General features: G+C 50.5%; 1 protein-coding gene across 3 annotated transcripts; it reads right to left on the reverse strand.

Annotated features, from left to right (window-relative positions):
• Positions 1-894: 894 nt before the first annotated feature.
• PPRC1 (PPARG related coactivator 1) lies at positions 895-18,042 on the reverse strand. 3 transcript variants are annotated; one of them, XM_032179351.2, is made up of 14 exons: positions 17,861-18,042; positions 13,027-13,215; positions 12,300-12,446; positions 12,085-12,186; positions 9,061-11,968; positions 7,984-8,037; positions 6,774-6,831; positions 5,990-6,060; positions 3,681-4,404; positions 2,547-2,696; positions 2,374-2,440; positions 2,130-2,251; positions 1,739-1,890; positions 895-1,149 (listed from the first exon to the last, which is right to left on the reverse strand). In XM_032179351.2, the coding sequence occupies exons 1-14, from the start codon at positions 18,011-18,013 to the stop codon at positions 1,046-1,048; spliced, it is 5,001 nt and encodes a 1,666-aa protein (XP_032035242.1). In that variant the 5' UTR covers positions 18,014-18,042; the 3' UTR covers positions 895-1,045. The 3 variants fall into 3 exon arrangements, with proteins under 3 accessions (XP_032035242.1, XP_058292050.1, XP_032035251.1); XM_058436067.1 differs by having other exon boundaries at positions 12,300-12,345; positions 17,861-17,998; XM_032179360.2 differs by lacking the exons at positions 3,681-4,404; positions 5,990-6,060.
• Positions 18,043-23,511: the final 5,469 nt, after the last annotated feature.

Here is a 23,511-nt window from a genome sequence, read left to right on the forward strand (position 1 = left end):
GTTCTACCCCACATGCATGCATTATTTAAAACATTTGAGGCTGGGTGCGGTGGCTCACGCTTGTAATCCCAGCACTTTGGGAGGCCGAGGCGGGCGGATCACGAGGTCAGGAGATCGAGACCACGGTGAAACCCCATCTCTACTAAAAATACAAAAAATTAGCCGGGCGTGGTGGCGGGCGCCTGTAGTCCCAGCTACTCGGAGGGGCTGAGGCAGGAGAATGGCGTGAACCCGGGAGGCGGAGCTCGCAGTGAGCCGAGATGCTCACAGCACGCTCCGCCCGGGGGACAAAGCGAAACCCCCTCTCAAAAAAAAAAAAAAAAAAAAACATTTGAGCACCTGCTGTGCCATGCAGTGTGCTCAAGCTATTATAAAATGATGAATATAAGTGACATGATGAAGGTATACGCCAGTCCCAGTTTAGAAAACCTTTCTTTGGAACAAGTGTGAGCTTCTCTAGGTCCTTGTTATCAAAATCCCTTCCTGGACCAGTATCATCATCCCATTGTCAGAATCTACATTCTAAAAAGATTGCTAGATGATTCAAATTCCCTTTAAAGTTGAGAAGCACTGTCCTAAATGACTCATTTTAGACAATACATCTGAGGAACCAAGTTTCAAATCCAGTGGGATTTTTGCACCTGACCAGGGAGAGGCATGTCCCTGGACCATGTTCAGATAGGAAAAGTGAATACATTTGGCATCAGCACCATATAAAGACGCACAACAGCAGTTGGGAGTTCTCTCTAGTTGATGTTTATTAGTCTGCATAGTGACTTATGTTCCAAACACTGGGGATCCCCTCAGCCCCACCTACATAAGAATCTTACATAAGAATGCAAGTTAACTTGTTTCAATACCTGTTATAAAAAAACAAATACCCCTTTTAAAAAATCTGATTCAACATATTTTTTATTTCACTTTTTTCCATTTCTTTATAAAACAGTCATCTCACTAGCAGCTCTCTCCCCTAGAGTAGGGGAAGGGGGTGAAGGAGGTTGGACACCTCCAAAGGAGAAAAAGGGTAGCAGGGAAGGGCCCAAGGTTACCTCCTGAGGTTCTTCTGGGCCTGTTTCAACAATGTGTCAAAGTCAAGAGAATCAAATTTGCTCTTTACAGGTGCTGGGTCAAAGTCTTCCCGGTTGGAGTCTATAAAGGTAAAGACAAACTTCAAGGTCTCTGACCACACTTCCCAACCACAGGGTCTGCAAACAGCTAGCCATCTCCCATCCCAAAAACGGATGGAGTGAAAACTGCTCTAATTTTAAGTCAAAGAGACAGGCGAGTCCCCAGTCCCCATTTCTCCTCTCGTCCCACCCCTTGGGTTTTTTTTTTTTTTTGAGAGTCTCGTTCTGTCGCCCAGGCTGGAGTGTAGTGTTGTGATGTCAGCTCACTGCAACCTCCGCCTCCCGGGTTCAAGCAATTCTCCTGCCTCAGCCTCCCGAGTAGCTGGGATTACAGGTGCGTGCCACCACCTCCAGCTAATTTTTTCTATTTTTGGTAGAGACGGGGTTTCATCATGTTGGCCAGGCTGGTCTTGAACTCCTGACCTCATGATTTGCCCGCCTCGGCCTCCCAAAGTGCTGAGATTACAGGAGTGAGCCACCATGCCCAGCCCCCTTGGGTTCTTTGTATGTCAAACTAAGATAAGTCTGCCTAGCCCCACTCACAAAGGGTTAGGAACCCTTCTGGGGAGGGGATGAAGTATTCCAAAGCTTTAGGCCCTCCCTCCACTCACCAAGATCAGAATAGCTCCTCTTGCAGAACTGCCTTCGGCCCCCAAAGCAGAGATCAAAGGGCTGCTCATCTGCCTGCCGCAGCTTGTGGCCACTCTCAATGGCTGCAAATGCCTCCTCAGCATAGCGATAAGTGACGAAGCCGTAGTTGTCCCTGGTAGGAGGAGGGTGAGGCAGGGGCTGGAATGGCTATATGGGCCCATGCCATGGAGGAGACACAGCACCCCAAGGTACAGAGGTGGTTCTTCTCATTCCCAGTGGCCAACCCTTTGACTGCAGAAATGAAGGTGCCCCATATTGCTCAGCACACCAGAGCAAGGAGGCAAGACAAAGAAACATCAAGGTAGATGAATGGGATAGAAAGAACATCCTGAGCCTGGGGCCCAAGCTTACCCCTGGACACGGAAGTGGATGGTGCACTCCTCAATCTCTCCAAAAACGGAGAACCTCTGTTTCAGCTCTGATCGAGTCATGCGGCCAGGTATCTTTCCAATGAAGACCACCCTTCTTTCTTCCTATGTTTGGAAATGAAAAAAAATCAACACACCATTAGCCAGGGCTACAGTTGCAGGCAGCTCTCTGAGCTCAAGGCTCAGGGGGTAAGCCCCCTCCTCCCATGATCTGTTCCTCTACTCACTATTGCACGCTCCTTTTGCAGCACTCTTTGCCTTTGGTAATGGTCATGTGAACGATAAGAGCTGTACCTGACAAGAGACGGTGTCATCAGACCCCCAAACATAAGACAATTCAAGACTCAACTCTTAGGGACCTGCATCCCAGGTGCATGGCGCTCCCTGAACACATGCTCACCGCCGCCTCCTGTCACTTCTTCGGCGGGGGGATGGGGAGCGTGAGCGGCTTCGAGAACTGGATGATGAGGATGAGGAAGACGAAGAGGAAGATGATGACGAAGAAGAGGAAGAGCATCTTCGAGAACGTCCAGAGGAACTACAGCTGGACCTGAAGGATAAGAGGGCATGCAGGAATGCTGGGAGTGGTTCAGGTATACTCTGCTTATCTCACCCAGGCCCCAGCCCTGTCTTTCTTTTAGGAAGCTCAGGACCAAAGACAAAGCAGAGTAGAAGAGGTCTAGAAGAACAATTTTCCTTCAGAGATGAACAAACTGAGGCCCTTCATGGAACTTTAGGTGCACCTGGAATGTTGTGGAGTGTTTTGGAAGAGATCACATTTATTTTCAATTGTGCACTTAAAAATTAAAAAATATTTAACAAATCAGAAAAAGGAAGAAATATAAATGGAGACTCAGGGAGAGGGCTGAGCCCTAGGTCTCACACCCAGCTATCTGTGGTGCTGGGGCCAAGCCTGGGTCTTTTGGGTTACTATTGCTCCCCTACCAGGTCTCACTGAAATACTGTGACCATGAGAGAGGTAACTACTAGACTTGTAGTATGGGCCAGTTCTGAAGATATACATCATCTCCAAAACCCAAGAATTCTTCATTAAGTGGGAAAACTTGGTTACTGGGAAAAAAAAGATACTGCCAGGAAGTAGATGAGGCCATAGTGACACCCAAAGGAACTGCCCCAGACACCTTCAGCAGATGATTAAGGGAAGAACTATTTTCTATTAACAAGTAACCCACTACCTCACATAGCACCCAGAATACCAAAAATGAAGGCTGATACAGTATGTGAAAAAAATCAACATGGTCAAAATCAAACCCTAAAAGTCTCCCCAAGGCAGGTCTCAAGGAAGCAGGAGACCTCACTGACACCCCAAGCTCCAACAGGGGACAGAAGCAATCGTCTCACAGCTTGCCTCCTTCAACAATCCAGGAAAAGGGAAAACACAAAAGCCAAAGACAGAAATAGAAGCCTTAGCACCTGAAAGTACCAAAGTCAACGGGTAAAAGCTTTCAAAGTAAACCACAGAAGTACGTGAACTTCCTAAATGGAGAGGACCTACAGGGCCATCAAAGCTCACCTTCGCCACCTCTTGTGTGGGGGGGAGAGGGACCTGGACCGAGATCGGGATGAGGAAGACGACGATGAGGATGAGGAGGAAGATGCTTCGCTGGTCCGGTTGGACCCAGAGCTGACAGAACGGCTGTTGCGGCCTCGGCGGCCCTGCCAACCCTGGCTTGAGGGGCTGGCTGACCTGCAGGCTTTTCGGTAACAGCGCATTGACCGCTGCTTGGCTGAGGGTTCAGGGGGAGTCCTAGTGTTCGTGTCATTCCGGCAGGGTGAGGCCTCAGGGGACAGCAAGCTGGATGGGGCAAGGCAGGGCGCTGAGGGATCTGCCTGCTCACTGCTAGTCCTGTGATCAAGTGGCTCCCGGGAGGCAGCTATGCATGGGGGCGGAGGGGCAGCTGGGCCCAAGGACAAGACAGGTTTGATGGTGATGTCCTGATGGCGCTTGACATTCCATCGGGAGCCCACCTCTGGAATAACTAGGGCAGGCATCTTTTTTGGGGGAGTCCTGCTCCGGACACAATAGTCATGGTCCCCAGAGCCCACATGGACTCGACTAGGGCCGTGGACCCCTTCTTGGAGGCGAACTGCAGCTGGATGTTTGGCCTCCGTAACTCCTTCAGGCTTCAGGGTTCCCTCCTGGGCGGTGGACTTAGGAGATTTGGCTTTGGCCAGCAGTGAGACAGCAGCCAGGGGCTTCCATAACTGGTGGGGAGGGGTAGCTGGAGGGGTGAGCCCTGTGGTGGGGAGGGAGGATGGAGATAGCAGGATGAGATCCGATTCTATGCTTCCAAATACTGTGTATATAGCCTCCAGAGACCCCCACCTCATCTCACAAAGTACACCAAGCAAGGTAAGCAGCCCAACTTCTCCCACTGCTTCAACTGCTCCTTCCCCATGTTCCCCAACTTGGGGACCAGCAAGAGAAATCCAGCCAGCTAGGGTCTTCCTGAAGCCCTCCTCCTCTCACTACCCAAACCTAGTAGCCAGGTCCTAGAGTCTAAGCTCTCCATTCTCAGATCCGCCCCCTCCACCCAGTACTGCCTGACTTCTGGGCTGCATCTTGCCTGGACTCATGCAGTCATCTTCTATCATCTCCCCACTTCCAGCCTCAGAGTCCACCTGTCTTCTACATTCCTGCTAGATGGAGCACCCAAAAACCAATCTGGCAAAGTTTCTTCAATGCACAGGATAAAGTCCAAAGAGCTTAATATGGCATTCGAGGTCCCTATAATCTGACCTTCTAGGTACCACTCCAGTTTTCTCTCTCTCGCTTTACCTCTGCCCACTGCCCTGATCAGCTACTACACTCCAGCCAAACCAAGCCTCTCACAATTCCCCAAAACATACCCAGTTGGTTTTGTTTCTTCAGTTCATTCAAGCTGCTCCGTCTTCCTAGAATGCCCTGTCCCCTAAATCTACCACCTGACAGAGTTTCTCAAGCCTCAGCTTAGGGGATTAGTTTCTATATAACCCTTTCCTGACTGTCCCTCTTCACATCTCACTGTAATCCATAGATTTTTTTTTTTTTTTTTTTTTTTTTTTAAGACGGAGTCTTGCTCTGTCGCCTAGGCTGGAGGGCAGTGGTGCAATCTCAGCTCACTGCAAGCTCAACCTCCCAGGTTCATGCCATTCTCCTGCCTCAGCCTCCCAAGTAGCTGGGACTACAGGCGCCCGCCATCACGCCCGGCTAATTTTTTTGCATTTTTAGTAGAGATGGGGTTTCACCGTGTTAGCCAGGATGGTCTCGATCTCCTGACCTCGTGATCCGCCCGCCTCGGCCTCCCAAAGTGCTGGGATTACAGGCGCGGGCCACCGCGCCCGGCCTTTTTTTTTTTTTTTTGAGATAGAGTCTTGCTCTGTCTCCCAGGCTGGAGTGCAGTGGCACGATCTCAGCTCACTGCAACCTCCACCTCCTGGATTTAAGCAATTCTCCTGCCTCAGCCTCCCAAGTAGCTGGGACTACAGGCGTGTACCACCACGCCCAACTAATTTTTGTATTTTTTTAGTAAAGATAGGGTTTCACTGTGTTGGCCAGGCTGGTCTCGAACTCCTGACCTCAAGTGATCTGCCCGCCTCAGCCTCCCACAAGTGCTGGGATTACAGGCGCGAGCCACTGCGCCTGGCCCATAGGCTGTAACATAGCACCTGATACTCAACATGCTCATTCGTTTACATGTCTGCCCCCTAGACTGTGAGTATCTCAAGGCTGGAGATCAGATCTCTATATCCTTAATGCCTACACACAGTTGATTTGGAGTAGGCTCAGCAAATATTGCTGCATAGACTAATCACAGGCAGAATTCCCCACCCTGAACCCACCTGCCACGTTGGCCAGTTCTGGGGCTTGTAACCGGTCTAGGGGCCTCTTCTCCTGGGGAATGTCAACGCCGCTGGCGGGGGGGGAAAAGGGAAAGCCTGATTCATTGCCTCCTCAGTATCTTATACATTTGCCTTTCTCAGACATCAATGGTAGGGGGTGGGTGCAGAGAAGAAAGGGATGCACAAACTGCCTCCATCATCATCTTCTTGCACAAAAGGGTCTTATTGACTGAACTACAGATTGGGTCTCAACTGAGCCCTGCCCAATTCCAAGAGGCAGGCTGGCCATGACCTTGAATACCCCCCACCTCCTTCACATCGAGTCTCACCTGCCCAGCTCACACCAACCTGAAATCAATGTGGAGGGGAACATGCTTGGCAGAACAGGATGGAGGACCATGAACATGAAAAATGAGTCCTAGCCATTAACATCTTCCTTCACTTTAAGTTACACCATTACCAGCACTGAGCAAACTTGAAGTGTTATTAAATGAAGGAAAGAAATCCCCAAAGGCATGACTTGCCAGGAGATAAAAGGCACCTCCAGGACATTTGGAACCCAACTGGAATCAGCTGGAGGGCAGTGAACATGCCCTGTTCTCACCTCACCACCCAAGACACTGCCCAGTAGTGATAGGCAGAGTAAGGGGTGGGGAAACAGGGAAAGACTCTAGAGCTGACTACAACGTCCCTGCAAACAGAGGCATCCAGTTGACGGTCCTGGAGTGTCAGCCGGCTGCTGACCAACAGCTGTAGGGTAACTCACTCACGTCTCCATACTTACCCTGAGTTTCCTACAGCCAAGCTGTCAGCAGGAGCCGGAGGAGGACACTCCTTTTTGGCTGCAAAGAAACCATACTAGTTAAAAGCCCAACCAGATGTTCTAGACTGAGGCGGCACAGAAGGGCTTGCTTTGAGACCCAAAGGAGGAAAATCCACTTTGCCTACATATTCCCTGTTGGGATCTCCCCAAAGAGATCCAGTCTCCTCCAGTGGATGCCCAAGTACTATTTTTAATCATGTCTCTTTTTTGCTCAGAAACACCCACATTCCTCCACTGAATTTGAGATAAAGTCCAAATGTATAAGCCTAGCGTTCAAAGTGATCTATGATCTGCCTAACTAGCTTCCTGGCCTCACAGCCTACTCTCGTTCTACAAATCACATTTTCTATTTTGCCTTGTTACCAACTCAGGAATCATTTCTGTAGATTCTTCTCCCCAGTTAGACCATAAGCTCCTTGAGAACAGGTTACAGTGTCCTCCATAGCACCTACATCCATGCCTTATACTGAGAAAGCCAGCTATTCATTGCCTTTCAAATGTGCCATATGCCATTCTTCCTATACCTACCCTCTGCCTTTAGTAGCCACACATATTCTGTGAATTCCTGTCTTTCAATGTCCAGCCTGAAAGCTACTTCCCTCTAGAAAAATGTCCCTAAACAACCCCAACCTGCTTGGATTCCCTTTTTTTTTTTTTTTTTTTTTTTTGAGACAGAGTCTCACCCTGTGGCCCAGGCTAGAGTGCAATAGCATGATCTCAGCTCACTGCAATCTCTGCCTGCTGGGTTCAAGCAATTCTCCTGCCTCAGCCTCCCTAGTAGCTGGGATTACAGGTGCCCGCGACCTCGCCCGGCTAATTTTTGTATTTTTAGTAGATACAGGGTTTCACCATGTTGGCCAGGCTGGTCTCAAACTCCTGACCTCATGATCCACCCGCCTCAGCTTCCCAAAGTGCTGAGATTACAGGCATGAGCCACCACACCTGGCCTGGATTCCCTGTCTACTCTTTTTAATACCTTCCTTACTGTATCACTGCCGTCCCTGGCTTGGATTACCGTCACAGTTCAATCTTGTCTCCCTCTTCCAATTAGGGGTCTGCTCTAGTGGCTAAGGCTGTCCCCTCTCACCCTAGTTTAAGTAACCACAGGGCTGGGCCCAAAAGAAGTATCACCAAAAAAAGAGTTGGAGCAAAACTACCCATGTTCCCTCACCTTCTGATTTCTCAAACTGCTCCAGCAGACTGGACAGGTCCGATGCCTCAATTCCTGTGGAGGCACACAACACAGGATTGAAACGAGCCCCTATCAACTGAGTACACAGGTCCCAGGAAGCCCCCAAATCATCTCACTTCTCCCTTTCCACTCCCCCTGCCCTCTGTACTAAGTGAACCAAGGTAGCAGCACAAAGCATGAAGGATTCAAACCAACACAGAGCTCTGCCTCTGAAGAACCCTCCACAGCCAGGCACAATGGCACACACCTGTGCCTATAAATCCCAACTATTTGGAAGGCTGAGGTGGGAGGACCACTTGAGCCCAGGAGTTCAAGTACAGCCTGGGCAACACAGTGAGACCTCATCTCTTAAAAACAAAAACAGGCCAGGGGCGGTGGCTCACACCTGTAATCCCAGCACTTGGGGAGGCTGAGGCGGGCGGATCACGAGGTCAGGAGAGATTGAGACCAACCTGGACAACATGGTGAAACCTCATCTCTACTAAAAATACAAAAAGCCGGGCGTGGGTGTGAGCGCCTGTAATCCCAGCTACTGGGGAGGCTGAGGCAGGAGAATCGCTTGAACTCGGGAGGCGGAGGTTGCGGTGAGCCAAGATCATGCCACTGCACTCCAGCCTGGGCGACAGAGGGAGACTCCATCTCAAAAAAAAAAAGTCATGTCGCAGCAGCTTACGCCTGTAATCCCAGCACTTTGGGAGGCTGAGGCGGGTGGATCACGAGATCAGGAGATCAAGACCAACCTGGCCAACATGGTGAAACCTCGTCTCTACTAAAAATACAAAAATTAGCCGGACGTGGTGGCAGGCACCTATAGTCCCAGCTACTTGGGAGGCTGAGGCATGAGAATTGCTTGAACCCGGGAGGCAGTGAGCCGAGATTGCGCCACTGCACTCCAGCCTGGAGATAGAGCAAGACTCTGTCTCAAAATAAAAACAAAAAAACTCCTCCAAAGAAATCCAACAAAGGCCAGCCTCATCAGGGTGGCTTATCCTATTCTACAGAGAAGAGTCCCCCAGCCAACTTGGGGACTATGTGGGGGAACTGTGTGGCACTCACCAATCTCACTGATGAAAGCCTGTACCACATCTTCAGAACCCTGAGTACGTGGGGTAGGCAGGAAGGACAGCTTCCTTAGACGGGCTGGGTGGACAGCAGGCAGCTTGGGGACAGTGCTCTGCCTTGGTGTCGGAACAGCCTTGGTAGCAGGCAAGGGGGGCTTGTCCCTGGGCCTGGTCTCTTGGGTCTCAGGCTTTAGCCTCTCTGATGCAGGTTCCTCAACAGTCACACCTTCAGCAGACACACATGCTGGAGCCTTCATCTGGGGACTTTGCACCAGGGCAGACACCTTGTGTTTCGGATGGGGAGATGCAGGCACTGGCTTGACCTCCACCTTGGTAGGCTCTGTCTGAGGAGCTCCATGGCCAGGTAGCCCAAGACTGAGGGGAGGAGCCATCGACACGGGAAGTACATTTTCAGGAGGGCCAGCTGGAGTGCCCCTAGACTCCATCTTAGGTTGGGGAACAGCTCTCCCAATGGAGGCTGGAGGCAAAGGTGGTGGGGGAACAGTAGACCAGAATGGAGCATGTTGAGGCCCTGGGCCCCATCCCAAGGGCCCATAGGTACAGGTGGAACTGTAAGGTGAGACTGGGGCAGGAGGGGGTGCCCAAGGCACATTGCAAGTGGGAGGCACGGCACAGGCACCAGGAGTACCAGACACTAGGGGCACTGTTGGTGGGGGGGGCAGGCAAGGATAGCCAGAAGGGGACACATGAGGATAACAAGGCCAGGGTGGCACGGGGGCATAGTGAGTAAACGGATCAGGTAGTACTGGCCCCATAGACAACGGAAGACTAGGAGGCTGCAAGGGAGGTGGGGGCAGACTGGGGGGCATGCCCAGCCTACCTGCAGGGAAAGGCAGGGCAGTAGACATCGCGGGAGGTGTGGGCACAACAGGGGACACAGACTGCACAGGAGGGAAAGATCTCGCCAACAGTGGCATCTCCTGGGATGACACCTGCTCAGTGGGAGCTGAGGCCACAGGTTTGCTTATAGGTGGCTCAGGACTAGGAGAAGCAGGGCTGGGACCTACAGGCACAAGGCAAATCTCAGGGGGCGCTTCAGGGCTTCTCTGCAGAGTTGTCTTCTTGGCTGGGGCTGGTGGGATGACAAGACAAGGGATGTCTGCCAGCCCTGTGGGAGTCTCTGGAAGGCTAGGCCACTTCCCAGTTGGGGGCTGGGGACTTCTCTCTTCTGTTTCTGCTTGGCGTTGCTGCCTTCGTCGCCGGTACTCAGACAAGCTGAGAGGCCGAGGTCTGGCTTCATGGGTTGTAGCACTGGTACCACTTTCAATTTTCAGAGAATCCACAACCTCTTTGACTTCAGGGATGATGGTCTTTGGTGGGTCCAAGGACTCTGACTCTATGAGGAGCTGGGGTGCTGAACCCCCCAGGGCTGATGACACTGCACCACGTCTGGGATCAGTTGGTCTGGACTTAACTAGCACTGGGTCAACTGGAGTCAGGTCATTAGGAACAGGGTCAACTAGTGCTAGATCAACTGGTGCTGGGCCAGACTGGTGGCAAGCATCAACTGGTGGCAAGTTATCTGAGATGGGAACTACTGCAGGGTCAACTGCTGCTGAGTCAGCCATGACTGGGTTGATCAGCACTGGCTCAGCCGGGAGAGGTTCAACCAGTTCTGAGCTGGTTGAAGCAAGGTCAACCAACCCAGGGTCAACAGGTACAGGGCCAGCTAGAACAGGGCCAACTGCAGTAGGATCAGCTTCAACAGAGTCAACTGGCATGGGGCTGGCTTGGGCAGAGTTGACCAATGAGAGATGGGTTGGTATAGGATTGGCTTGGATAGTGTCAGTGAGCTTGGGGTAGAGGTCTAGAGGGCCTTCTTTAGCAGGACTACATTGTCCAGCACTTCTCTCCAAGTTCTTACGGCTAGGATTCTCCAAGGCAGCTGCCCAGGCCCGAGCCCAAGCCCGGGGCTTCCCCTTACCCTGGAGAGGCCCAGACTCTCTTTGAAGTTCTTCCTGAGGCTGTTTCTGCAAGTTGTCTACCTGAGAGGTCACTTCTGTACCTACGGTAGACTGCCCGCGAGAAGATGACCTCAGCCTCCTGGCATAGCCTTCCACACAGGCTGCTGGCTGCTCCTTACTCTTCTTCTTCCTGCCCTTTCGAGCTCTCTGGGCACCTGGTGCTGCATTGGCAGGTGGGTTCTCAGGCTCCTTGGGCACCACCGGCTCCAGGACCTCCCTGGGCTTCAATAAGCAGGCTGAGTCCAGCTTCTCCTCTGAGTTCAATGACAACCCCTCTTTCTCAGAGCACAGGGTTCCCTTGGGCACAGCAGCCTCCGTCTCTGACTCCAGTGTAGGCATGAGCAGCTGCAAGGCAGAACTAGTCTCTAGCGAGTCATCCAGGAGCACAGGCCGGGGTCCAGGAGAGACCTGTCGCACCACAACTGGGATCTCCAGGTCATCGCCAGCTGTGGCTGCCTGCCCCACAATCTCCAGCACTACACAGCCCTCAGGCAGTGTCAAATCATCTGGCTGCTCCCGAAGCTCATCCTCAAGTGATGCCAGTTGGGTGAGGTTGGGCAGGCAGTATGGGTGCATGGCCCGCACCAGCTCACTCAGGGAGGAGATGCTCTCATCACCAGCTGCTGGCACTGCCATCTCTGCTGCTGTTGCTTTATCTTCCTCCTCAGGGCAGGCCAAATGCATGGGGAAGTCCGGGATACTGCTCACACAGTTGTCAAGCTCCCCAGCAAAAATCTGGCCACTGAAGCTGGCCACCTCCTCCTCTTCTTCTCCATCACTGCGCTGCTGGGGAGGTGGGGATTGGCCCCAGCGTGGTCTTGATCTTGGGGGTCTCCAGCTAGGAAGCTTGGGGGAAGAGGTCTCTAAGAAAGAGGGTGAGGAGAAGTCCCAAGAGGGATCTGGAAGAGACATTTCAACCTGCAGGAGAGAAGAGAGGTCTCAGGAGGAGTTTTCTTTGGGAAAGTATTTTCCAGACCTGTCCCCACACACTCCTCCCACCTGGGAGTTTCTGAAGCCCCCAAGGTCAGGCTTACCCCACTCCCTCTACTGCTGCCTGTACTGGGCCCCAGTGGGTCAACTGGGGTGATGAGGTCACGTTCTGGCGGTGTCCGAGAGAGAGTAAGCAGCTTGTGCAGCTAAGAGGGAAAGAAAGACCTGAGATCAGTCTATGCTTCAGAGCTATATGAGTAGGTCCACAGGCATGGGTCTAAACTTTGTACCAATCCCCTTCCCCTGGTCCCACACTCACAGAGGAGCCCTCCCGGGGTGACACAAGCAGCTCCGAATCAGGAATGCTGTCAAATGGAGAAAGGTTCTCAGAATCTGCATTGTCCAAGATCTCCGTCAGAGCCGTGAGCAGCGACACTTCATTCTGGTCCTCCAGAGATAACCTGCTCTGCTCCAGAAAAACAACCAGAAGGTCCTACCAACATCCCTAATGACCTACTATGCTACTAAGGACTGGATATCAAGAGAATCAGTCTCCCAGGTTCAACTCAGCTAATGGGGCAGTGAGAGGGATCTGAATACCAGAAGGCATGGATTCCAATCTCAGCTACCATCCACCAGCTCTCTGGTGTCAACAGAGATCTGTCAGACTTGACTCAAGCTTGGGTTTCACACATTCCCCTACCCTCAGATAAGATGTGGGATGCGCAGCAGACAACCATCGGCTAGGCTAGAAATGAGCTGAAAAACAGAGATCAGAACCCTCTGGACATGTAGTTCAGGGGCCCAGACAGTGGGAAAGGCCTTGGACTATAGTCTAAGCTAGGAAAAGAATTCTTACATGGGACATAATCTGGCAGCCTGCAGTCTAATTCCCACTTAGAGACAAAAATACACTTGAAGGGTTCAGGTTGGGCACCCAGGAAGAAGCTAAGGTCCTGGGAGAGCAGAGTCATGCCAAGAATTTGAGCTAGAACCTCCCATGTAAACCTCCTGCTTGAAGATTTCAGAGTCCGGCCCCAGCTCACCTCTCCAAGGCTCCCGAAATCCTCGATGAGGGAGATAAGGGAGGCATCCATGTAGCTCTGCATGGTCCCCAGCAGTGTCTCATCCTGCAGCATTAGCTCCTCCATTTCCAGGTCCTTGTCCCTCAGAGATGGGCCCAGCCGAGAGAGACTGACAAAGCCAGAATCACCCCCGTCCTCATGCAGCAGCACCTGGAGCAGAGAAGAAGGTGAGAAGGGTATGAGCTCTCTAGCAGCAGCTGATTGATATGCTCCATAAATCAGGTACCCTCCACTGCTGGGCCCAAACTCAGCAGCAGCAACACTGTCGCCAAACTTCTGGGCTAGCAGAGCAGAGAGAAGCACAACCTATGAGCAAAAGCCCCAACCAGGATGGCAGTTTTCAAGGACCTTCTGGGGCAGAAAAATGTTTGGGCTCCAACCAGAAACAGCTAGAGTCACAAGAGATTAAAACCCGGGAGTGAAAACATCAGGAAAATCAAGATTGTTCAGAATCATCTACTGGCAGCAGTGAAGATAACAGTCTGAGGGGCACACCAAAGCAAAAGAGGTCAGCAAGGAGACAGCTTCAGCTCCAACAACCTCACCTACCTCAAATCCCATTTAGGTCTCTGCTCTCTGCTTAGTGCAAATCCTACCTTCTTCAAGAAGACACCCCAGCTTCCCCAGCCCACGGTGATCTCTCCTCATAACTCTAAAATCATAGACTTTTCTGCAGCATTAACTTTTCTGGCAATCACACCCCACCCCCTACCCCCAGCCCCATGACACTCATGGGTTCGGTCTCCTGGGTTCAAGCGATTCTCTTGCCTCAGCCTCTGGAACAGCTGGGATTATAGGCGCCCACCACCACGCCTGGTTAATTTTTGTATTTTTAGTAGAGACAGGGTTTCACCATATTGGCCAGGCTGGTCTCAAACTCCAAACCTCAAGTGATCCGCCTGACTCGGCCTCTGAAAGTGCTGTGATTACAGGCATGAGCCACCACGCCCGGCCGACACTTATTTTGAAGGCCCAACAGTGAGACACTCAACCTCTCAATGGTAATTCCAAGGGAAGGGCCTCTTCTCCACTCCTACCAGGTGAGCAAGTGAAGAGAAAGCTTGATTCCCTAAATGGAAAGGCCCCGCCCCACACTCCTCTAAGAACTAGCAGCATTTACGGCCTCTTGTGTCAGGCATCAAGCAGCCCGCCCAGACCTGTCAAGAGTGTGGGTGTGGGCAGGGCCAGAAGGGACCAGAATGGTAGTGGTGAGGCCAGAGCCATGTGGATCTCCACTACAGTAATCCCCCCTTATCCTAGAGGGATATGTTCCAAGATCCCCAGTAGATGCCTGAAACCAGATACTACCAATATATACCAATGATGAAGTTCAACTTATAAATTAGGCACAATAAGAAATTAATAATAAAATAGAATAATTAAAACAATATACTATAATAAAACTTATGCGAATGTGGTCTCTCTGGCTCTCAGAATATCTCACTGTACTGTACTCACGTATTTTTAGACCCCAGTTGACGGCAGGTTAACAGAAACTGTGGATAAGGGGAAACTACCGCATAGGAAACATGAAGTAAAAAGGCCTGAGAACCGGATCACATAGAGACAGGCCAGACCTTCCCTTTCCCCTTCTGCAACAAAGTGAAATTCTGCACCACTTTCAAAAGAAAAAAGCAACAGGTGTCTTCCACACTCCCACCCCCCACACTCCGCCAATATATACCCTCCTAACAGAGCTGAGTACCAACGCCCAGGAAAAGGAAAGGCTGGTTAAGGACACATTAGGAGGCCAGGCCCAGAGAATAAGCGAAACGTGGTAGGTTTTAGGCACTAACTCCTCCCAAGCCTTCACAATCCTATAATTACAAACCAGCAGCTGAATAGCACCTGGCTCTGCAAACACTCCAGGGTGAGCCAAGAGGCTGCAACTCCACTTGCTCTGCCACCACCTACCTACCAGAGCCCCAGCGACTAGGCTGGAATCTCAAGGCAATGCCCAGCTCTCTATGAACCACTCATCTTCACCTCCATCAGGTGTCCAGTCAGAGACACACCCTCACACCTGACCTCACCCATCACTCAATTCCCAAATAGCACAGCTCCCAGAGTACCAAGATCATCCGAGTGCTAAGCCCAGGCTGAAAGTGAGCCAGCCATCAGCATCTCTAACTTCAAAAACCTCCCAACTAGCTTTCCCCCACCAAACCTTCTCCCTCCAGGGTTCAAAAACAGCCAGAAACTTTTTAAATGCATATCTGATCACTGCCTGAGACCCTCCCTAAATCCCTTCAATGGCATTTTACTGCTCTTAGCATTAGGTTGAAACTCTTTAATATAGCTTACAGGCCAGGCATGGTGGCTCACGCCTATAATCCCAGCACTTTGGGAGGCTGAGATGGGTGGATCACTTGAGGTCAGGAGTTCAAGACCAGCCTGACCAATATGGTGAAACCCTGTCTCTACTAAAAATACAAAAATTAGCCAGGTATGGTGGTGCATGCCTGTAATCCCAGCTACTCAGGAGGCTGAGGCAGGAGAATAGCATGAACCCAGGAGATGGAGGTTGCAGTGAGCCAAGATCACACCACTGCACTCCAACCTGGGTGACAAAGCAAGACTCCATCTCAAAAAACAAAAACAAAAAAAACAAAACAAACAAACAAAAATATATATGTGTATATATATATAAATGTATAGCTTACAAAAGTCCTGTCTTCTCCACCAGACTTCTGCTCCAGCATGTCCTCTCCCACTACTCTGTAGTACAGGTCTTGGTTTCTCCAATAAGCCATGCTCTCTTCCTCCTTGAGGCCTTCACTATTCCCTGATTAAAGGTTTTCCACAGTCTTAACATCTCAGCTTTAAATGTCCCTTCCCAGACTCTGCAAAGTAAATCACTACTGCCAATTACATAATCCCAAATATCCTGCACTTTCGTCTCATTATTATTTATCATCGGTCTATGCTGACTAAAACATAGATCCTGAGGGATAAAGACCATGTTTGTGTGGTTTACCAGTGTACCCCCTGTGCCTAAACATAATGGTATTTCAATAAATAACTGGTTGACTGACCAGCTCACATATACCCATCTTTGGTTTTCGGGGAAAGGGAATGACAATCTCCCCATGAGATCCTCTCCAATCCCAAATTACCACTTAACTATTATAGCTGGATCTTGGATCCTTCCTGACTCTCCCTGTGCTATTTGGGAATTCAGTGATGGGTGAGGTCAGGTGTGAGGGTGTGTCTCTGACTGGACACCTGATGGAGGTGAAGATGAATGGTTCATAGAGAGCTGGGCATTGCCTTGAGATTACAGCCTAGTCCCTGGAGCCCTGGTAGGTAGGCAGCACCAGCCCCAAAAGATGTGACCTCTGAGAAAGTAGGGGAGAAGGGATCAGCGCTCCCAAATTCTTGCCCCAGAAACCATTCTCCCCTGGGCAAGGGCCTGGATTGGTCTGCCGGATCTGACATTACCAGGCAGCCTGCAGCCCAACTTCCACCTAGTAACACGCAAAAAATGCTGTCAAGGACTCAGCTTAATTGTTTAAGAGAGGTAACAGTTCAAACTAATTCCTGCCCCTTCCACCCTGGGTGGAAACTTTTAAGAAGCCCTCCATTGTAGAGTAGAACAATAACACTTTTTGAAGGCCAAGAAAAAAATCTAACAGAATTCCCCCTCATCCAGTACATGTTCAACTGTTGAACAACATGTTGAACAGTTCTCAAACCGCCTCCAACTTTTCCCATCCCCAGCAAAAAATCTAAAGAGCCATAAGTACGGACCACCCCAGTTTCTGCGTGTCGGATTACAGGAGCATGCCTTCCCAAAAGAGATGCTGGAGGGAAAAGTGAGGAGAGAAGAGGATTCCCTTTCCCTTTCTTAACCTTGTCCCAGGTATATGTTGACACTCCCCATGCCCCTTGAATCACTAATAAGGCAAGACTGCAAGGCAACCAAAACGCCAATGCCCGTGACTCACAACCCACCCCAAGCCGGTCAGACAGAAGTGCCACAAAATCACTCCTCCATAACCCTTCAGCCTCAGCCCTCTACCCTCCCCATCACACTCAGCCATCCGCAGGGAACAAACTCCCGGAACATCTGGAGAGTCCTTCACCATCCGCAGTGGAGAGATGTTGCGGACCCAAGCAGCAGGGAAAAAAAAACCTCCAAGGCTCTGAACAAAGTTAACTCTAGCAGCCCTTACCTTCCTTCCCGGCCCGGGCCTCCAGCCCCGGCAGGAGATGGCGGGACCGGTGGAGACACACCCAGTTCGCGTCAGCCAGGCTCCAAGGCCGATACTAGATGCCCGACAGCCTGGGACGGGAGCCACGTGGACGTTCCTTCCCCGCCCCCACGTGGACCCGCGGCCTGCGCCCCCCTCCACCAGGAGCCCGACCCACGTGGATGCCGGGGCCGCCTAGAGGGGGAGGGGAGGAGACAAGTTCTCCCGGGAAAATTGCTCCCCCCACCCCACGTGGCTCCGAAAAGGGAACTGCGGCGCCAGGCTCGGGGAGCCTCACTGGGCATCCTTACAGGGAGGTCTCAGCCTTCGACCCTAAGTCCGAACCCCTGACCCCCAACCGCGGGTTATGTTTCCGACACCCCACTCTGCCCCTCCAGCGTCCCCCAAGAATGGCCGTAGAGACGCTGCCTCTGTCCGCCTACCCCCAGCAAACGGCCTAGGGTCCACTTGGTCCGGCCCGGCTCCCGCGGCCACCCCGCATCGACTCTCAGGCGCTTCCTCCCTTTCCTGTGGCGTCCACGTGTCACCACCCGGCACACACCGCTTTGCTGCCTGCCGCGGGCCGCCAGCCAGCCTCTCACCTGCTCGCCGCCGCTCACAGCGCCCAAAGTCCCATACGGCGCTTGGCTTCGACTCCCCCAACCGCTGCCGCGGGCTCCCCCGCCAGGGTCCGGACCGGGGCCCCCACTCGGGGGCGGCGCGACTCCGTCTCTCCGTCCCCGGCGCGCCGCCATCTTGGCCCCTGAACACCCAGCGCTGCTCTGATCGCCGGCGCCGCCTCGCCCAGCCGATTGTGGGAAGGGAACTACAACTCCCGAATGACACTGCAAGACTACGAATCCCAGAGAGCCGTGCGGCGAGACCCACTTGCACCCTGGAAGAAGGCCTTGGCCTCGCGCGAAGATTCCTGGGACTAGTAGTCGCTTTAAGTGGGGATCGTTTGGCGCTAGCTCCAGGCATCCCGTAGGGCTTAGTTTCGCGTTACACTGGGTTACCGATTTAGGGAGCACTTAGCAGTAAGGGGGAAAGTTAACATTTGCGTATTTTATTGTCGTTAACTTGTCCAACTGTTGGAACGTCCTCTTTGACGTTCTACCTGCTGTACGTTCCTTTCACCTTAGTCCAAGTGGGGCCAACTGGGCCTATATATGTTTTGAAACACCACCCCCTAGTGGGCACTTGCGCTCCAAGCGCTAATCCTCACCTAATCCCATACTGCGGCAATACTGCAAATTTAATCGGAAAATGTCGCATTCTCCGCCCTCTCTGCTACTACCCAGAAACTTACGTTGCCTTCTCTATCAAATTTGTTTCTTGCTGCTCCAGGTCTCCTTGCTGTTCCCTAAAGACAGCAGGTGTTCTCCTGCCTATGTGTCGACCTGGAATACTTGAACCTCAAAACATTTCATGCCTTATTTAATCTAGGAAAGGCTTTGGTTGTCCTAGCAAAGAGGGATCCCGCTCTGTGTTTCTACGGTCCATCACTGTCTCTACTCTTCATTCATTTGCCACTTAAAAGCTACTTCATATTGTTTTTCTATTTTTAAATAACTTTATTACAAAGCACAAAAATTATTTCAAAAAGTACAAAACTGTTTAGAGGAAAAAAATGTACTAGGCCTGTAAATTACAGTTCTACTGCCCAGATTTAAACCCCTTGTTACTTTTAGTGTGTATTCATTAACACTTTTTTCTATGAATGGAAAAATATATAGGGGCACAAATTGGTGATTTGCTTTTTTTATGTAACAATATGTTAATCCATTCACTAGCTAAATATTTACTGAGCCTTTAGCACCAGTTCTATTTTATGAATGTATTGTTATTTAAATTATATTTAAATTGTTTCTGGCCGTGGCTCCGTGGCTCACACCTGTAGTCCCAGCACTTTGGGAGGCCAAGGTGGGTGGATCACTTGAACTAAGGAGTTTGAGACCAGCCTGGACAACATGGCAAAACCCTGCCTCTACCAAAAATTTAAAAATTAGCTGGATGTGGTGGCACACACCTGTGGTCCCAGCTACTCAGGAGGCCGAGGCAGGAGGATTGCTTGAACCCAGGAGGTGGAGGTTGTAGTGAGCCAAGATCATACCACAGCACTCCAACTTGGGTGACAGAGTGAGACTTCTTCTCAAAAATAAATAAATAATATTTAAGTTGTTTACAGTTTCTCACTATTACATATTGTTATGATGAACACCCTTGCATATGTCATGTACATGTATCTTTGCACTTTTGTGCAATCTTTCTGTGGAATAGTTTCCATGAAATTCAAGTGCTGAGTTAAACAATGCATGTATTTAGGCTGGGCGCGGTGGCTCACGCTTGTAATCCCAGCACTTTGGGAGGCCGAGGCGGGCGGATCACGAGGTCAGGAGATCGAGACCACAGTGAAACCCCGTCTCTACTAAAAATACAAAAAAATTAGCCAGGCGTGGTGGCGGGCGCCTGTAGTCCTAGAGCTACTCGGAGAGGCTGAGGCAGGAGAATGGCATGAACCCGGGAGGCGGAGCTTGCAGTGAGCCGAGATTGCGCCACTGCACTCCAGCCTGGTAAAAAAAAAAAAAAAAAAAAAATGATGTTTTGAATACAGGAAAATTTCTTTTGAAACATTGATCATATACATTATTTCATGAAGTGTTTCTTTTTTTTTTCTTCTTTTTTTTTTGTTAGACAATAGTGTTTTACTCTGTCACCCAGGGCTGGAGCATGGACTGTGGTGAGCAAGAGTGCCGTGGCAGATCATAGCATAGCTCACTGTGATCTCTCAAGCTCAAAGGATCCACCTGCCTCAGCCTCCAGAGTAGCTGGGTACTACAGGTACACACTGCCATGCCCAGCTAATTTTTTTTTTTTTTTTTTTAAGATGGAGTGTCGCTCTGTCGCCAGGCTGGAGTGCAGTAGCGCGATCTTGGCTCACTGCAACCTCCACCTCCCGGGTTCAGGTGATTCTCCTGCCTCAGCCTCCTGAGTAGCTGGGACTACAGGTGCCCACCACCACACCCAGCTAATTTTTCTTTTGTATTTTTAGTAGAGACGGGGTTTCACCATGTTGGCCAGGATGGTCTCGATCTCTTGACCTCGTGATTTGCCTGCCTCGGCCTCCCAAAGTGCTGGGATTACAGGGGTGAGCTACCACGCCTGGCCATGCCCAGCTAATTTTTTGGGTGGGTCTGGGGGGGTCTCACATCTTGCCCAGGCTGTTCTCCAAATCTTAGCCTCAGAAGATCCTCCTGCCTTGGCCCCCCAATATGTTGGGATTACAGGTGTCAGCCAGTGTGCCTGGCTGTTTAGTTGTTTCTTTTGTTTTGTTTTGTTTTTTGTGTGTGAGATGGAGTTTCACTCTTGTCACCCAGGCTGGAGTGCAATGGCGAATCTCGGCTCACCGCAACCTCCGCCTCCCAGGTTCAAGTGATTCTTGTGCCTCAGCCTCCCGAGTAGCTAGGGTTATAGGCTTGTGCCACCACACCCGGCTAATTTTGTATTTTTAGTAGAGAGGGGGTTTCTCCATGTTGGTCTGGCTGGTCTCAAACTCCTGACCTCAGGTGATCCGCCTGCCTCAGCCTCCCAAAGTCCTGGGATTACGGGCATGAGCCACTGCGCCCAGCCCTGTTTAGTTGTTTCTTTTTTTTTTTGAGACGGAGTCTTGCTCTGTCACCCAGGCTGGAGTGCAGTGGCGCAATCTCCGCTCACTGCAAGCTCCGCCTCCCGGATTCATGCCATTCTCCTGCCTCAGCCTCCCCAGCAGCTGGGACTACAGGCTCCTGCCACCACGCCCGGCTAATTTTTTTGTATATTTAGTAGAGATGGGGTTTCAGCATGTTAGCCAGGATGCTCTCAATTTCCTGACCTCGTGATCTCCCCGTCTCGGCCTCCCAAAGTGCTGGGATTACAGGCGTGAGCCACCGCACCCGGCCTAGTTGTTTCTTAATTAGTTGTTTCAGGTGAATCAATTTTGTCTTCCCAAAAAGGCTTTAAAAGCCACTAATTTGGAAACTGTGTCTTGTTCAGTTTTCTCTATAAAATAGTCATATGAGGAGCAACAATAAAGTTTGAAATAAAGTTGCCTATGAGCAGCCAGCAAGGTTAATACAGATGGCACAGTTTTTCCTGTGTGGAAGGTGCATACTCTAAAAGATGCTCTAAGGCTGGGCACAGTGGCTCACACCTGTAATTCCAACACTTTGGGAGGCCGAGGCAGGCGGATCACCAAGGTCAGGAGTTCAAGACCAGCCTGGCCAACATGGCAAAACCCTGTCTCTACTAAAAATACAAAAATTAGCCGAGTGTGGTGGCGCCTACCTGTAATCCCAGCTACTCAGGAGGCTGAGGCAGGGAGAATCGCTTGAACCTGGGAGGCAGAGGTTGCAGTGAGCCAAGATCACGCTACTGCACTCCAGCCTGGGCGACGGGGTGAGACTCCGTCTCAAAATAAATAAATAAATAAAAATTAAAAAAAAAATGCTACTGGTTTATGGTGATAAGGCTTTGAGAAGAAGACTAATAAAAGAAAGCAGAACGTTTTGCCACTTTTTTGCTTTATTCAGCATCTGAAAAAACAATCTATGCATCTAAGTCTGGTGTCTCCATAAAATCTACTCAAAAAAGGTAATATATCTCTGGGTCTTCAGTGCCACCTGAACAGGGGTGTTGTGACTACTAGTCCTTAAGTGCATTCCTAACGACCATGAAGGAAAACCTTAGAGCCATAGGCCACCAAAAATTGGGAACCTCCAATCGTTTGTCGTTTCTGACTCTATGCTTGCCAAAGACTCATCTGATTATAGTAACTGACTTATAATTTTCTGTGGAGGTCGGGCATGGTGGTGCACGCCTGTAATCTCAGCACTTTGGGAGCCCCAGGCATGTGGATCGCTTGAGGTCAAGAGTTCAAGACGAGCCTGACCAACATGGCAAAACCTCCTCTTTACTAAAAATACAAAAATTAGCTGGGCATGGTGGCGTGTACCTATAGTCCCAGCTACTCGGGAGGCTAAGGCAGCAGAATCACTTGAACCCCAGAGGCAGAGGTTGCGGTGAGCCAAGATTGTGCAACTGCACTCCAGCCTGGATAACACAGTGAGACTCTGTCTCAAAATAATAATAATAATAGGGCCAGGCACAGTGGCTTACACCTGTAATCCCAGCACTTTGGGAGGCTGAGGCAGGTGGGTCACCTGAGGTCAGGAGTTCGAGACTAGCCAGACCACATGGAGAAACACCCTCTCTACTAAAAATACAAAATTAGCTGGATGTGGTGGCACATGCCTGTAATCCCAGCTACTTGGGAGGCTAAGGCAGGAGAATCGCTTGAACTCAGGAGGCGGAGGTTACAGTGAACCAAGATCGTGCCATTGCACTCCAGCCTGGGCAACAAGAGTGAAACTCTGTCTCAAAAATAATAATAATAATTTTCTATGGGAAGAAAGTGTATTGATCAAGTGAGACAAAAATCTCCAGTTCATGTGACGTATATTTCTATGTGAATTAAACCAGCATAATCGCTTGTTGAGTGCCTTCCATATGCCAGGCACTACAGCAATGACAAAATGGACCAAAAACAAACAAAACAAAAAACTCTCCTTAACAGAATGGAGCTTATATTCTCCTCGGGAAACAATCTTCATGTGAACAAAGAATTAAAACAAGTTCAGAGAGCCATACATGCTGTCAGAAAATAATGGGATGGAAAGTGTAAAAGATAAGAGGGAATAATTTTACATTGTGTAGCCTCTGAGGAGGAAACATTTGAAGACCTGCTCAAAAGGAAGACCTACCTAGGCATTCAAAGAATATTCTGTGGTAAAAGAATCAGCCAAGCCAATATGGTGAAACTCTTGTCTCTACTAAAAATACAAAAATTTGGCTGGGTGCGGTGGCTCATGCCTGTAATCCCAGCACTTTGGGAGGCCGAGGCGGGCAGATCACGAGGTCAGGAGATCGAGACCACAGTGAAACCCCGTCTCTACTAAAAATACAAAAAAAATTAGCCGGGCGTGGTGGCAGGCGCCTGTAGTCCCAGCTACTCAGAGAGGCTGAGGCAGGAGAATGGCGTGAACCTGGGAGGCGGAGCTTGCAGTGAGCCGAGATTGCACCACTGCACTCCAGCCTGGGCGACAGAGCGAGACTCCGTCTCAAAAAAAAAAAAAAAAAATACAAAAATTCCCCAGGTGTGGTGGTGCACGCCTGCAGTCCCAGCTACTTGGGAGGCTGAGGCACAAAAATTGCCTCA

This window comes from Hylobates moloch, unplaced genomic scaffold (genome assembly GCF_009828535.3).
Source record: "Hylobates moloch isolate HMO894 unplaced genomic scaffold, HMol_V3 SCAFFOLD_3, whole genome shotgun sequence".
Classification (NCBI taxonomy): domain Eukaryota; kingdom Metazoa; phylum Chordata; class Mammalia; order Primates; family Hylobatidae; genus Hylobates; species Hylobates moloch.

Bases quoted from the DNA above. Each gene is read 5' to 3' on its own strand.
- PPRC1 (XM_032179351.2), bottom strand. From the start codon at position 18,013: ATGGCGGCGCGCCGGGGACGGAGAGACGGAGTCGCGCCGCCCCCGAGT. The intron at 6,061-6,773 runs GTAAGTATGGAG...CCCCCCCGCCAG, and splicing joins TTGGCTGTAGGAAACTCAGG to CGGCGTTGACATTCCCCAGG. The intron at 1,891-2,129 runs GTAAGCTTGGGC...TCCTCCTACCAG, and splicing joins ATCCACTTCCGTGTCCAGGG to GGACAACTACGGCTTCGTCA.